This window comes from Entelurus aequoreus, linkage group LG04, assembly GCF_033978785.1.
Source record: "Entelurus aequoreus isolate RoL-2023_Sb linkage group LG04, RoL_Eaeq_v1.1, whole genome shotgun sequence".
Classification (NCBI taxonomy): domain Eukaryota; kingdom Metazoa; phylum Chordata; class Actinopteri; order Syngnathiformes; family Syngnathidae; genus Entelurus; species Entelurus aequoreus.
Genome location: NC_084734.1, coordinates 77,762,793 through 77,779,165, shown reverse-complemented (window position 1 = coordinate 77,779,165; position 16,373 = coordinate 77,762,793). Strand labels below are relative to the sequence as shown.

General features: G+C 40.3%; 1 protein-coding gene across 2 annotated transcripts in view; it reads left to right on the top strand.

Annotated features, from left to right (window-relative positions):
* Window positions 1-16,358, top strand: part of LOC133649043 (ectodysplasin-A-like) — a 42,152-nt gene extending 25,794 nt beyond the window's left edge. Inside the window, exons 3-9 of one of the 2 annotated variants that reach the window (XM_062045737.1) lie at window positions 5,842-5,941; window positions 9,808-9,846; window positions 10,314-10,484; window positions 10,742-10,785; window positions 10,888-10,939; window positions 15,144-15,268; window positions 15,505-16,358. In XM_062045737.1, the coding sequence (XP_061901721.1) occupies window positions 5,842-5,941; window positions 9,808-9,846; window positions 10,314-10,484; window positions 10,742-10,785; window positions 10,888-10,939; window positions 15,144-15,268; window positions 15,505-15,765 (792 nt within the window). In that variant the 3' untranslated portion in view covers window positions 15,766-16,358. Of the gene's footprint in view, window positions 1-5,841; window positions 5,942-9,807; window positions 9,847-10,313; window positions 10,485-10,741; window positions 10,786-10,887; window positions 10,940-15,143; window positions 15,275-15,504 lie in introns of both variants that reach the window. The other variant, XM_062045736.1, reaches the window with a different exon arrangement.
* Window positions 16,359-16,373: the final 15 nt, after the last annotated feature.

Genomic DNA, 16,373 nt, shown 5'->3' with positions numbered 1-16,373 from the left:
ATGTGTTTGTCATTCTTTTTTGGTGTGGGTTCAAAGTGTGGCGCATATTTGTAACGTAACAGTGTTAAAGTTTTTTTTTTTACGGCTACCGTCAGTGTAAGCTGTGTGGCTGCTGACCTAGTACGCCAGCTGAAGCTGCATTCTACATGTGGTCGAGCAGGTACACTGTTTGAGCAGGCTGTAGAGGGCGCCAAAAGCAGTGCCATCACGTCCTGATATCCGGGAGTTTCCCGGAAATAATGAGAGGATTGGCAAGCATGACGCTATCAAGCGCCATTCATTCAAAACTTGCGGGCCGCCCTAATATCAAATTTACATATTAAAGTACGTGCCGGTGCGTGTGTCTGAGACCCCTGGTTAACATAGCACAAAGCAATTTAAGCTTTGTATGTGGTGTTTTTCATTTAAAAAAATTTTTTGTGGCTCCCATTATTTTCTTTAATTTGTGAATCTTGCCAAAATGGCTCTTTGAGTGGTAAAGGTTGCCGACCCCTGGACTACACTCTCACAATATTATGCTAGATCTACTCGACGTCCATTGCACCGGTCGCCGATTCTATAATCGTCCATGTCCGAATTGCGATGCATCTACAAATCGATTATTTCCCCCACCTCTACATAGCACTTTGTTAATGTTTTATGGTTGATCCCTATACGACATATTTCTGCTCAAACTCTTAATGGATTTCTCCCGATACAGCATGTACATGTACATACTTTTAGTAAATGTACTAAATACAAGCTGACACGTTGATACTATTAACAAAAATACAAATATGTGTCTTTAAATAAATGAATAACGTTTATCTATAGCCTTTTTATTAAACATTACAAATTACATGATGGCGTCACGATCACACCCAACACAGTTTTACCTAACATAACAAACGGAATGATCCTGATTAATAATCATGATTTCACTATTAGTAAAAATTAAACATAATTGTTATTTTGGCCATTATCGTGCAGCCCTATGTATAAGACTAGATCTCATATATGAACACTATTTTTATTTATATTGACAAAAACTGCAGGGACGTCTTACGACCATCAGCTGCAGTCTTGCAAAATTCTTACATTTGTTTTTATTTATTTATCTCCTATGTCCATAAGGTGGTTTCTTGCACAATTTTCACATTTATTTTTACTTAATTATGTTACTATTTTGTTTTTGCCAGATTACTTTGTTTTTAATGCTTGTGTTATTTTCATCTGCACATTACATTTTTACTAGAGGTACAAATACAGTGTTCATATCGACAATAATGTTTCTTCTTCAAAGGAAATCATTGTGTTTGTTTTTCTTTTCAATAAAACTTGGTTCAGGGGTTTCATTATTTAAAAAATATACTTTTGAGCACATTTCAAAATACCGCAATAATAACAATAACCGTGATAATACATTTTCATACCGCGACATCCCTAGTCATGTCTCTCATAATGATTGTGAAGAATAGTCACAATTCCCCAAAAAGTGCAGTTCCCCTTTAAGAAAAATATGTATTTTGTTGTGTTTATTTTGCACAAAAAAGTGGTTATTGAACAATGTGTTTCCCGTGTATATGTGTCACTCTAAAACCTATGCGTCTAATTAAATTCTGGTTGGAGTCAAATGGTAAAAATATGTCCGTGTAGATTTTCAGTCATCAGGTCTTGTAATCCACAATGGTTAAATTGATGCAACTGGACTCTTCTGAAACGTTTTCAACAAACAGGGAGAGTCCAGTTGCCTCCACGCAACCTTTGTGGATAGTAAAACTCCTTTCACACAAAATAAAAAGGCAAAAGGAATACGGTTAATCTGCCCTTCAAGGTGTCCCTTTATATTTTTTCCATGCACTTGGCAACTTTAAGTGTGACCCATCAGGGACTCACAGCTGATATAAACTGAGGTATGACAACTCATTTTGTATGAGGAATCAGAATGTTACCTGCTACTCTAAGCTCATACTACCAACATAACTCCCACTGCGCATCTGTCATCCTCAATTTCACCTCTCAGTTTTACCTAACCTTTCCAACTGCAAAATTGTGGTGCTTTTCTGGCATTTTGGATTATCACCACCAGAATCTATGTGAGGGTATCATGATTGAATGGTTGTGATTCCCTCTCCTAATCATCTTAAAATGTTGGAGCATTCAGAGTTTGAGTTTAGTAATGAAAGAAAAAGACAAGCTGGTGTGGTAAAAGGGCAAAAATAATCTTGAGAGAACAAAATTACACATTCCTGGGGTGATTAATATGTAGTCCTATCCTCACAGAACAACAGGGAATCATGTCCTCGGTGTACACTATCACCTTCCTTGCTTTGAAAGTTCGAAAGCCCTCTAATTATTAGCAAGTTCTCCTTGTTCTGAAAAAGAATGGTTTACTCAATAGTTGGCACTTGGCATACATACCAGCACGTTGTCGTCGTGATTTACAGTAACGCTGCATGCCTTTGAAGGGTACAAAGGCTTTAAATGGTTGAATGAAGGCATTCCAATAGTCTTTTCATGAATTAATTTCATGTTGCTTTCATCTAAAACACTAGCTTCACCTTAGTAGCAGTCTGGCAGATAGCTTGTTTGTTTTTGGCGTTGGGCTGCAGCTTCATCTCGGGCCAGAAACTGGCTGTAGAACGATGTTTGGCTGTCAGAACAGAAGAAAGTGTACTGCCATTTGCCTGAACGTACGTACAAAATTCTTTGAGAGGTAACAGGCCCTTATATGCAAACAGATGGACAGGAGATGTGGAGACACCTGCACACCAAATGAACAGCACACATCTGGAGATCTGTGTGTCGGTTAAACCCTAGTTGCCACACTACTCAATCAGCCTCTAATGCTCTGAAGGTCAGACATGTACATATACATTATGTCAGCTGGTCAAGATATAGATTCCTTGTTAGGAGGGCCCCCGTTAAAGGTCAACCAGATGTTACACAGATTCAGTGTCACTGATAAGAGTTCGTTCCTCCCTGACTAGACTAAGATGAATGCAGCAATGTACAGAGACATCCTGGATGAAAACCAATGCTTCTCATCCAACCTGATGGAGCTTGAAAGGTGCTGCAAAGCGTAATGGGCAACACTGCCCAAAGATAGGTGTACCAAGCTCGTGGAATTGTATTCAAAAAGACTTGAGGCTGTAATTGCTGCCAAAGGTGAATTAAAGTATTGAGCAAATGCTGTGAATAATTGCGTACATGTGATTTTTCAGTTTTTTTATTTTTAATACATTATAAAGGGATTGTCTGCAGATTTTTTAGGACAAAATGAATGTATTCTATTGTGGAATACAACTGTAACATAACAAACAGTGGAATAGTTTCCGGATGCACTGTACGACTGTAATAACTGAATCATGAATTGTGTCATGATAACATTGAACTCCTGGATAGTGTCATATTAATTTCAAATCAATGAACACACAAAGAAGTAGTTAGGCTTTCACTGGAAAAGGAAACTGCACAACATAAAACCTCCTAGGTGTGATACACAATCATCTTTGCTTCCCTTTCACTTGCACCAGAATTGTTAAGGTGCTCAGGGGATCGTGTGTGATTTACCATTGCCAAGGACAAAGGCCGCGTCCTTAAACATTCTCAGAAAAAAAGACCACATTGTCTGTAAATTTCGAAGGACCCTGGAAATTCCTTTGGCAGGATTCTGTTACATAGCGTCATCCTTGAAATCCATCTGCTTGAGGATCTTTCATTGACATTGACAAACACCATCTAACTACTGTGAGCTCTTGTCTACTTTCCTATTGCGGCGTTTCGGTTGCTCTGCATGCAACCACAAAAAGAGGCTCTGGAAGTTCATCCAACACAAAGAATACTTTTTCTTCTCCATTGGAGATTTGCAATATTCAATTGAGTTATGTTAACTTTATTCGTGGCCAGATGACTAAATAATACAGAGTTATTTACGACCTTTATAACCATGTTTAGACGCTGCACGTGTCACTGCTTTGGGGATGTCTATTGCACAACTTCCAAGCAGATGTTAAGCCTCTTGGACCATCATTTAAGCTGACAAAGTGCAACCCACCTCTTGGTTGAGCTATGGGTGGTCTATTGAGTTTCCAGCTAGTCTCTTCACTTTCAGATTCTTTTGGACAGCGGTAAGGACCCTCAGAATATTTCTATGGGAACAGAAGGTGGCCAACAATGGACAAATAAAAAAACTGAGCAAAAGACTTGCTATGACCATTAAGACTGCTGCCAGTTTGCTTCCGAGCAATTGGAAAAAAAATGTGTCATCGTAGCTGACAAAAGACTTGATGTTAATGTAGATACAAAGGCAGGAGTTAGTCATGACCCCTGGGAGTGGCTTTACACTTTCAAAGGATGGGCTCACCAAACCACGTCAGCCGTTTTGTTGACTCACATTTTAGCCCATTAATGCTGCATCTGGGCAGGCATGGGACCAGGTGCTATGTGAACGAGCAATGATCTCAGACAATACACAATTCATGTCCTTCTTTTGTAAATGAACGTGAGTTATTATTTGTGACCAGGCGGATGTCTAAAGCAGACAGACAAAGGTGACTTAAGTTACAGGGTAAGTTACAGACCCAGTGGGACAGACAATGACTTGAGTGTTTCACACTCAAATGCCTTGAGTTTACAGAACAAACTTTAAACGTTAAAAACAACAAAACAGCCCTTGCTCAGGCTTCTTTCTCAAATTTTATATCACCATCATTTTTAATAAGTTTGTCCAAAGTGTCTCCTTGTCTCAAGCATGAATCCTTTTTTCAATCCTTACTCCAAATCCTACCTTATGGTCTTATAGTTTCTCACATTCCGCCCTGCTCATGTATCATGCACCTGTGAGACCTGGACATTAACCAACGACTTTAGGCATCAACACTTTAGAATTCCCTGACAAAAAACTTGGGTACTGATAGGATGACTTTCAATCAGCTGAGACATACCTTGTATAATTTGTCAATGCCAATAGCATGACTACTCTTTAAATACTGTATAACCTGCCGTGTCTTGACCAAGTGGGTAGGCAAAATTAACAGTGTTCGGAAAAGGGTGGAGTGCCATCTCCGGGTTGCGGAGGAGACCCTGCCCCAAGTGGAGGAGTTCAAGTACCTTGGAGTCTTGTTCACGAGTGGGGGAAGGGTGGATCGTGAGATCGACAGGCGGATCGGTGCGGCGTCTTCAGTAATGCGGACGCTGTATCGATCCGTTGTGGTGAAGAAGGAGCTGAGCCGGAAGGCAAAGCTCTCAATTTACCGGTCGATCTACGTTCCCATCCTCACCTATGGTCATGAGCTTTGGGTTATGACCGAAAGGACAAGATCACGGGTACAAGCGGCCGAAATGAGTTTCCTCCGCCGGGTGGCGGGGCTCTCCCTTAGAGATAGGGTGAGAAGCTCTGCCATCCGGGGGGAGCTCAAAGTAAAGCCGCTGCTCCTCCACATCGAGAGGAGCCAGATGAGGTGGTTCGGGCATCTGGTCAGGATGCCACCCGAACGCCTCCCTAGGGAGGTGTTTAAGGCACGTCCGACCGGTAGGAGGCCGCGGGGAAGACCCAGGACACGTTGGGAAGACTATGTCTCCCGGCTGGCCTGGGAACGCCTCGGGATCCCCCGGGAGGAGCTGGACGAAGTGGCTGGGGAGAGGGAAGTCTGGGCTTCCCTGCTTAGGCTGCTGCCCCCGCGACCCGACCTCTCATAAGCGGAAGAAGATTGATGGATGGATGGATGGATGGATACTTATTATCTTTGAAAATGCAGTAAGGGAGATTTGTTATCGTTGAACAGTTTCCATTGAATAAATGAAAGAAAAAGGACATTGTGTAAGGATGTGTGTAATATTTACTTATTTTCTGTTCCCTAGGATAACTCACTGCATCAAAACAGAGACTTACTAGCCACAGAAGATAACAGGGGCATAACTCAGAGGGCAAAAAGAAGTCCAGGAAAGCAGCTACACACAGGTACTGTATGTTAAGTGTTCTTATTACCCAAAAGTTTGGGGTGTGTTTTTGTTCTGATTTCGCAAAATCTGCCTGCCTTTTATTATTTTTTAAAAGAGAAGCAATTGCATCTGAAGCCTTATTGGGCTGGTAATACATGGGTAAAGTTGGGTATCGTTTGAATTCGAACGATTCCGATTCCGATTCTTTGTATCGATTCCGATTCTCGATTCCGGTTCTTTTAAGAGGCAGGGTCAAAAAAAAGTTTAGGATATTTTAAATGAGCTAGCTAACCTACAGTCTTTCTGAATGAAATAGTCTTGACATTCTCCATCAATTTTAATTCTATTAACTTTTTATGAACTTTACTATAAATTCCTCACAGGGCTGTTTTCAACTAGAATATAAATATCAAATCTATGAACTTGAATATAAATATTATAAATTATGAATACATTTTCCCAGGGGTACACTTTCCTCAAGAGAGCTTTATTTTTGAAAACCTCAAGAAAACACATTTACACACACAAGTGTATGATGCTGCAGGAAACCTCATGAAAACACATTTACACACACAAGTGTATGATGCTGCAGGAAACCTCATGAAAACACATTTACACACACAAGTGTATGATGCTGCAGGAAACCTCATGAAAACACATTTACACACACAAGTGTATGATGCTGCAGGAAACCTCATGAAAACACATTTACACATAAGTGTATGATGCTGCAGGAAACCTCATGAAAACACATTTACACATAAGTGTATGATGCTGCAGGAAACCTCATGAAAACACATTTACACACACAAGTGTATGATGCTGCAGGAAACCTCATGAAAACACATTTACACACACAAGTGTATGATGCTGCAGGAAACCTCATGAAAACACATTTACACATAAGTGTATGATGCTGCAGGTACTTAAAAATGTTACCGTGCTCCCACTGATGGGCTAACCTGGTGCAGAAAAGCAAATAAACAATAAGAAACAACTTGCAAAACCCAGTCCAGATTAGCAGCAAGTACAGTATAAAATCAGAGACAGTTCTTGTTTAGGAAAATGACCATATCCGCCTTCTCAGGCAGGATGCGTGAGCGTTCTGGACAGATAGTGTCTCCTGCTGTGGAAAATACACGTTCGCTGGGTGTGGAAGAAGCTTGAACGCATAAATAGGAGAAAGCGCGATCTGACAGCAAAGGATAAGTCTTTTGTTGGTTCCACCGGACCACCACCATGCAGCAGGGTCGTCAGACATAAGTATCGGTGGAACGTCCTGGTACATCTGCAGCTCTCTCTCCACTCGTTTCTTGATGGACATGGAGCTTTGTTATTTCGCGGTTATTTCATTTTTTTTTTGTAAAGTAATGCTTGAGCTTGACTGACTCGCTCGGCTATGCTAACACTTCCGGCAGTGGGCGCTTCTTCGTTGGTGCTCAGCGGCTTCTTCTTCCGGTTCGGCGGACATATTTATTTATTTATTTATTTTTTCCGGTCGGCGGACTGGGTATCGAAAATAGGAATCGAAATTTAAACTTTTGAACGATACCGGGAGAATCGGAAAGTTAGTCCCGGTTCCAATCGATACTCGATACCCAACCCTATACATGGGTTAATGATAGATCAATTATTCCTATGGTTTAATGTTTCTTTGTATGTATACAGTAATGAAGAGTGTGACAAATTTAGTATTTGAAATATTGAAAACAGATTGTTAATGGGTTCTCACTTTATTGGAATATATGTTACACATGTTCTGCTCATACTGAATAAAGCTGTTGTTCCGTGTTATTTTACTGAGGTTATGCACTAAGAGATCAAATGAAATGGGGTTGATTATTACTAGGCACCAGCCGCTGGACTAGATCTGACCATTCTAAGTCTATGAGCACGAACTGATAAAGCCTATTCAGATGAGCGCCGCAACGTCTTCCAAGACAAACCAAGTACCGTATTTTTCGGACTATAAGTCGCAGCTTTTTTCATAGTTTGGCCGGGGGTGCGACTTATACTCAGGAGCGACTTATGTGTGAAATTTTTAACACATTACCGTAAAATATCAAATAATATTATTTAGCTCATTCACGTAAGAGACTAGAAGTATAACATTTCATGGGATTTAGCGATTAGCAGTGACAGATTGTTTGGTAAACGTATAGCATGTTCTATATGTTATAGTTATTTGAATGACTCTTACCATGTTACGCTAACATACCAAGCACGTTCTTAGTTGGTTATTTATGCCTCATATAACGTACACTTATTCAGCCTGTTGTTCACTTTTCTTTATTTATTTTAAATTGCCTTTCAAATGTCTATTCTTGGTGTTGGGTTTTATCAAATAAATTTCCCCCAAAAATGCGACTTATATTCCAGTGCGACGTATATATGTTTTTTTCCTTCTTTATTATGCATTTTCGTCCGGTGCGATTTATACTCCGGAGCGACTTATACTCCGAAAAACACGGTAGTCCAGTTGCAATCGATTGAATGCCCTGAGATGACAATGACCTGGATGAAGGAGAACCTTCATAGACTTTATTACTAGGATTGCAAACAAGGAGGTTCACCATTTTTGAAAGACAGAAAAACCTATGTTTATTTCCCCGCCCTAGAATAGTATTATGTCCCTGAAACATATTGGAGATTTCTATGGAGCATATAGGCTCAATGTTGTGGATCAATCTCCCCTTTCAATAGATATGATATAAAAGTGATGATTTCTTTAATAGCATGCACTTTTTCAATCAACCATGCACTCATCCAAGGAGGTCATCATCTGGGACTGTTGTGGCTTTGATAAAATTAAATCCTCTGGAACTAATTCATCATAATCGATGACTCAATGGCAGACCACATAGGCCAATATGTTTAAATTTGCTTTAGTAGCTGTTTTTGCTTAGAATTTGAGCTATGCAAAAAAAAAATAGCAAAGTCTTTGAAGTTTCATGTGGACGCGCAACTAGTACATTGATCACAAGGCATTCTGACGTCTGTGGCGTTACTTGTAAGGAGGGGAATTGATGATTGTGTTTAAATTAGAAGAATATACTCACCTGAGACTTTCTAGTACCTACATAAATCAGTAAAGTCCCGAACCTCTAAACACTAATCATTCCCAGCTCTTTCCTCTGCTTGCACTGAGACAAAGACTTTTCTAATCCAAGTCTGAGATGTGTGTGTATGTATGGGTGCGTCAGTGTGTGTTCGCTGCCCTCCTAACGGGCACCAGATTTTAGATAGGGCTGCTCGTTAGGAAAAATATATGCGGGTGCATCCAGTCATATAGCCAGAGGAAAAACTGCGGCCATATGTTCACAGGGGACTCAAACTGTGAGGTTTTAAGGTTAAATGGCCTTTGTAGTTGTAATGGCATGGTAAACACAAGATCAGCGAGACGGCCTTTTGAAAATAATTCTTCATCTGCATGAAAGAAGGTATGCACACGGGCATGTTGTCTTTCACACACCGACATAGATGCCCCACCGTCATCTACACAAACCCACATGTGCGCATGGCCGTAAAAGAAAGACACACATAAACGCATGCACATTTACACACTTTCATCTGCATTCTCCATCTGGGCTTAATTCAAAGAAAGGGATTTTGGCAGGATAAAGTATCTCTCTAATGATCTTCTCCAGTTCCATTGCCTGTGAATGCTTAAGGCACTTGTTCATACAGATGAGGTGAAACCACACTTACAAATTGCTACACTAGACAAACCCACAGGACTTACTCCAGTGCTCAGTGCCCAACATGTCAGCATAGAGAAGATACCTGTACGCAACAAGCCAGACTCTTGAGATGCAATCCGAGGCGATGATGATTGGTCAGTAGGGTATTTCAATCCTAAATCACTTTGTTTTTCTTTTATTTCAGAATCGACAGGAAAGGAAAAAAGAAAAGAGAGGAAAAAAGGTAATCAGATATTCAGTCAGGCTATGTTACCTGTGTTATCTAAGGAAGGGTTGAACTGAGGGAGACTGGACTAAACCATGTTTGTCAGTGTAGATTCTCTCACTACTCCAGGTCATGATAATCAATAAAAAAATGGATGAGTAATAAAAGGAATAAACGTCTTTAGTTCTGAAAATAACTGAATGGGCCTCAAAAGAAGTAACCAAGAAGAAGTCTAGATGCCTTTCACTCACCCTTTGTTGGTAATGAACCTGTTCGAGGCTGATTGTTTTTCTTACCTACAAATACAAACTTGATAATGCCAGTTCCACCATTCATAAATGCTTCATTATCTTCAACTTCATTTCTAGTTTATCATTCATCTTGTGTGAATGCTAAACCGATTAGCCCGTAAGACCATTAATAAAATCAACTTTGCTGTCAAATACTGTAATACAGTTCACTCATTTTGGATTCTGTCTTCTTAGGGAAAAAACGAGCAATACCAGGCCCCCCTGGTCCTCCAGGTCCCCAGGGCCCACAAGGCCCACCGGGCATTCCTGGTATCCCCGGTATCCCAGGAAGCAACGCCGTGGGTCCTGCAGGACCGCCCGGCCCCCCTGGGCCACAGGGGCCTCCAGGCGCTCAAGGCCCAGCAGGTACTCAAACCCCATTCTTGTATTACACAGCATGAGCCTGCTTGTAGCCATGTTCCCACGTTCAGGGAAGGCTCAAGTTGTCAAAATGAATAAACCTATCACTTTACAGTGAGAATTTCTAATGCAAGGTGTCCAAAAATTGTGTGGGATAGCAATGATCTTTATTTAGTCTAGAACATTGCTTGTTTTCTTTTAGTCAATGTGGTGTCGGTTTTGCTTCCAGTGCACTCAGAACTGTGTCTCCCTTTTTGTTGCAGGGGTTCCTGTTAGGACTGATAGGACAAAAACTAAAGAATTCCAGGTACAATATGTCACCTACAAAACAAAATTATATCTCCACGCAATACCGTTGATTTCAACACTATTTCAGCCCAGTCACTCACCTGACATCTTTGTTTTTCAGCCCGCAGTGGTCCATTTGCAAGGGCAGGAGACAACCATCCAAGTGAGAGAAGGTGAGTGGTCTGTTATCAGAGGTCCACTCTCTACAAGTTAACATGCTTATCTCTGCTAAAAAATTTGCGTCCCAATTAGAGATGTCCGATAATATCGGACTGCCGATATTATCGGCCGATAAATGCTTTAAAATGGTATCGGTTTCAAAATTATCGGTATCTGTTTCAAAAAGTAAAATTTATGACATTTTAAAACGCCGCTGTGTACACGGACGTAGGGAGAAGTACAGAGCGCCAATAAACCTTAAAGACACTTCCTTTGCGTGCCGGCCCAGTCACATAATATCTACGGCTTTTCACACACAAGTGAATGCAAGGCATACTTGGTTAACAGCCATACAGGTCACACTGAGGGTGACCGTATAAACAACTTTCACACTGTTTCAAATATGCGCCACACGGTGAACCCACACCAAACAAGAATGACAAACACATTTCGGGAGAACATCCGCACCGTAGCACAACAGAACAAATACCCAGAACCCCTTGCAGCACTAACACTTCCGGGACGCTACAATATACACCCCCCCGATACCCCCTAAACCCCCCCCCACCACCACCACCACCTCAACCCCGCCCACCTCAACCTCCTCATGCTCGCTCAGGGAGAGCATGTCCCAAATTCCAAGCTGCTGTTTTGAGGCATGTTAAAAGAAATAATGAACTTTGTGACTTCAATAATAAATATGGCAGTGCCATGTTGGCATTTTTTTCCATAACTTGAGTTGATTTATTTTGGAAAACCTTGTTACATTGTTTAATGCATCCAGCGGGGCATCACAACAAAATTAGGCATAATAATGTGTTAATTCCACGACCGGAATCGGTAATTAAGAGTTGGACAATATCGGAATATCGGATATCAGCAAAAAAGCCATTATTGGACATCTCTAGTCCCCATTGTTAATATTAAGGCCATGTCCACACATACTTATCTCTGCGTTTAGGCCTCGCAAACGCATACTTTTTGTCCTTAAAATTGCAGACTTTTGCAAATGCTGGCCAGAGTTCCAAAACTCTCCCCTCAGTGCTTGCAGAGACTTGTACTCTTTTGATTTTATTTCCAAAGCTCAACAACATTGCCTTGCTGCCTTTAAACACATTATAGAAGGACTTACTGTATGTTTGATCTTAAACTAGGGCTGGGCGATATGGCCGTTTTTTACTATCTCGATATTTTTAGGCCATGTCACGATACACGATATATATCTCGATATTTTGCCTTAAGCCTTGAATTAATATCTCGATATGTTGCCTTAGCCTTGAATTAATATTAATATATGCTCATTTTAAACTTTCATGCAGAGAGGGAAATCACAACTACCGTATTTTTCGGAGTATAAGTCGCACCTGTCGAAAAATGCATAATAAAGAAGGAAAAAAACATATATAAGTCGCACTGGAGTATAAGTCGCATTTTTGGGGGAAATTTATTTGATAAAACCCAACACCAAGAATACACATTTGAAAGGCAATTTAAAATAAAGAATAGTGAACAACAGGCTGAATAAGTGTACGTTATATGAGGCATAAATAACCAACTGAGAACGTGCCTGGTATGTTAACGTAACATTTTATGGTAAGAGTCATTCAAAAAACTATAACATATAGAACATGCTATACGTTTACCAAACAATCTGTCACTCCTAATCGCTTAATCCCATGAAATCTTATACGTCTAGTCTCTTACGTGAATGAGCTAAATAATATTATTTGATATTTTAGGGTAATGTGTTAATAATTTCCCACATAAGTCGCTCCTGAGTATAACTATGAAAAAAAACTGTGACTTATAGTCCGAAAAATACGGTAATGTTCCCAGGGCTCTGTGTAAATGCAGGCTGGTTTTAAAGATAATGTACATGTAATTGTACGTCTAGTATATCAAAGTACACATTAGAATAACAAAGGTGTAATGCCAACAAGTCAGCTGTGATTGCTTTTCCAGGCTTCTCATTGGACAAAATGTGCACGACAGCAGGTGTATGTGTTTGTGTGTAGACATAAACAGTTTTGAAACTACACATGTGTGGATGGAGATTGTTTTAACCCCAAATGTGCGTTTTTGAAACTCTGTGTTTGTGTGGACATGGCCTAAGAGAACTAAGCTGCGACAAGATCCCGGTTGTATCTTCAGGTGTTAGGACAACTTTGAAAAACAATACTTTTTTGTGAGTCTTTATAAAACGCCTGGTGCGACTAAAAAACATTGAAGATGTTCCCTGGGTTATGTGTTGGTGTGCGCGGATTGTAAAGATCATGTACACTTTGTTGCACACGTAATATTACTTTATCAATAAATAGAGGTGTTACAATGCTACCAAGTCAGCTAGTGGCAGCTTTTCGGGCTTACCTGTTCGAACAAAATGTGCATGACAGCCAGAGAATGTGTGTTTGTTTGGACAGACTGTTTTAAAACGAGACCTGTGTGGATGGATCTTGTTTTAACACTGAAGAGAGAGATATTTTGAAAGTACCAGTGTGTGTGTGGACATGTCCTTAGCTTATAGATTTAATTATTGAGGTTGTAGGGAGGTATAACTGCATTTCATCATGTTGAGGGGTGTTTACATTAGGGTTGTACGGTATACCGGTATTAGTATAGAACTGCGATACTAATGAATCATATTCGGTACTATACCGCCTCTGAAAAGTACCGTTAAAATAAAGTAAAGCTAGTAATGCAATTTTTGTGGTCCCCTTTATTTAGAAAAGTACCGAAAAGTACCGTATTTTTCGGAGTATAAGTCGCTCCGGAGTATAAGTCGTACCGGCCGAAAATGCATAATAAAGAAGGAAAAAAACATATATAAGTCGCATTTTGGGGGGAAATGTATTTGATAAAACCCAACACCAAGAATAGACATTTGAAAGGCAATTTCAAATAAATAAAGAATAGTGAACAACAGGCTGAATAAGTGTACGTTATATGAGGCATAAATAACCAACTGAGAACGTGCCTGGTATGTTAACGTAACATATTATGGTAAGAGTCATTCAAATAACTATAACATATAGAACATGCTATACGTTTACCAAACAATCTGTCACTCCTAATCGCTAAATCCCATGAAATCTTATACGTCTAGTCCAGGGGTCGGCAACCCGCGGCTCTAGAGCCGCATGCGGCTCTTTAGCGCCGCCCTAGTGGCTCTCTGGAGCTTTTTCAAAAATGTATGAAAAATGGAAAAAGATGATGGGAAAAAAATATATTTTTTGTTTTAGTATGGTTACTGTAGGAGGACAAACATGACACTAATTGTTATAAGGCACACTGTTTGTATTAAACATGCTTCACTGATTCGAGTATTTGGCGAGCGCCGTTTTGTCCTACTAATTTTGGCGGTCCTTGAACTCACCTTAGTTTGTTTACATGTATAACTTTGTCCGACTTTCTAGGACGTGTTTTATGCCACTACTTTTTCTGTCTCATTTTGTCCACCAAACCTTTAACGTTGTGCATGAATGCACAAAGGTGAGTATTGTTGATGTTATTGACTTGTGTGGAGTGCTAATCAGACATATTTGATCACTGCATGACTGCAAGCTAATCGATGCTAACATGCTATTTAGGCTAGCTATATGTACATATTGCATCATTATGCCTCATTTGTAGCTATATTTGAGATCATTTAGCTTCCTTTAAGTCCTCTTAATTCAATTTATATCTCATGACACACTATCTGTATGTAATATGGCTTCTAATTTGTTGCGGCTCCAGACAGATTTGTTTTTGTATTGTTGGTCCAATATGGCTCTTTCAACATTTTGGGTTGCCGACCCCTGGTCTAGTCTCTTACGTGAATGAGCTAAATAATATTATTTGATATTTTACGGTAATGTGTTAATAATTTCACACATAAGTCGCTCCTGAGTATAAGTCGCACCCCCGGCCAAACTATAAAAAAAACTGCGACTTATAGTCCGAAAAATATGGTATTGGAATAATTTTGGTACCGGTACCAAAATATTGGTATAGGGACAACACTAGTTTACATTTTAGTATGATGTAGTGCAGCTTTATCGTAAAAACTACAACCATAAACATATTCTTACACCTCTCTGAAACGTGTTGATGATCTTATCTTTGTAAAAGCACAATTTTTCACACAGGAGATCTAATCTCATTAATCATATATTATTAATTAAATGGACAGGATTGATGATTGATTGAATGTTCTTTTTTTTTTTTTGCTGTGTTTAGATCTTTCTGAAGGCATCCTCAGGAACTGGAAGACCGTGTCCATCCATCACCGTGTGTTTAAAATGCACTCTCGCTCCGGAGAGCTTGAGGTGCTAATGGATGGCGTCTACTTCATATATAGTCAGGTAGAAGTGAGTACGGTCCTTGACGTAACTCTTATAACTCTTACTGGTGTAATTCACGATCAAAATCCTCTTCACTTCACCTAACCATACATGTCTGCTCATTTGGATTCTACCATCTGTGTCTACTTGTACAATTGTCAGCCACTCAGTTATCCTAACTGCTTCAGCTGGACACAGTATATCTTGAATGGACGACCCCTTGCCGTCTTTCATAAAGTTGCCCTCCTCTCCGCCAGGTGTACTACCTCAACTTCACAGACATCGCCAGCTACGAGGTGATGGTGGATTCCAACCCCTTCCTCTGCTGCACCTGCAGCATCGAGACGGGCCAGCGCAAGTTCAACACCTGCTACACAGCTGGGGTGAGCCTGCTGCGTGCTGGCCAGAGGATCTCCATCCGTATAGTCTATGAGGACACGCTCATCAGTATGACCAACCACACCACTTTCCTGGGGAGTGTCAGACTAGGAGAGGCTCCATCTGCTGGGCAGAATTGATAACTACACAAGTCAGCCCTCTATGCGTCATGATTAGATGGGTGTCTAGAAGGCCTCTGAGATCCTGCTAGGATGGCAATTTGCAGTGATGAAGTCAGAAACAGTATCTCTCTACCACAACTCTGTAGTAAGAAGGACAATACGGACTGTTTTATGCTTGTGCTTCCACTGATCAAGTGCTATTGACCGTGACGAGCTGAATGTCTGTTTGCTCATCAAGTAAGTCACTATGTAAAGTCACCTGCATCTCTCCCTCATTATACCAAGGAAGGATACTGCACACACAGGTGCTTAATACAAAAATTTGATCGCTGACAAATAATATTTGTGTTGCTTAAAAAAACAAGCAATTCCAAATTGTGATATTTGACATTTTTAGAGTTCATCTAACTATATAAAATAGATAGCTACTGTTGTGTAGTTTGCCATAAAAAGGTTTTAGGGCATTGGTCGGCAACCTGCAGCTCTTCAGCCTTCTTCTTGTGTCCTTTATAAAACGCCATAAAGAGGGAGTGTGCATTTTTTTTAAAAAGTTGTATAACTTTGAGTCCTGACTAGTGATTGGATAAGTGTGAGAAAGGCATGGAAGAGGGAGGGGAAGTCTGTGT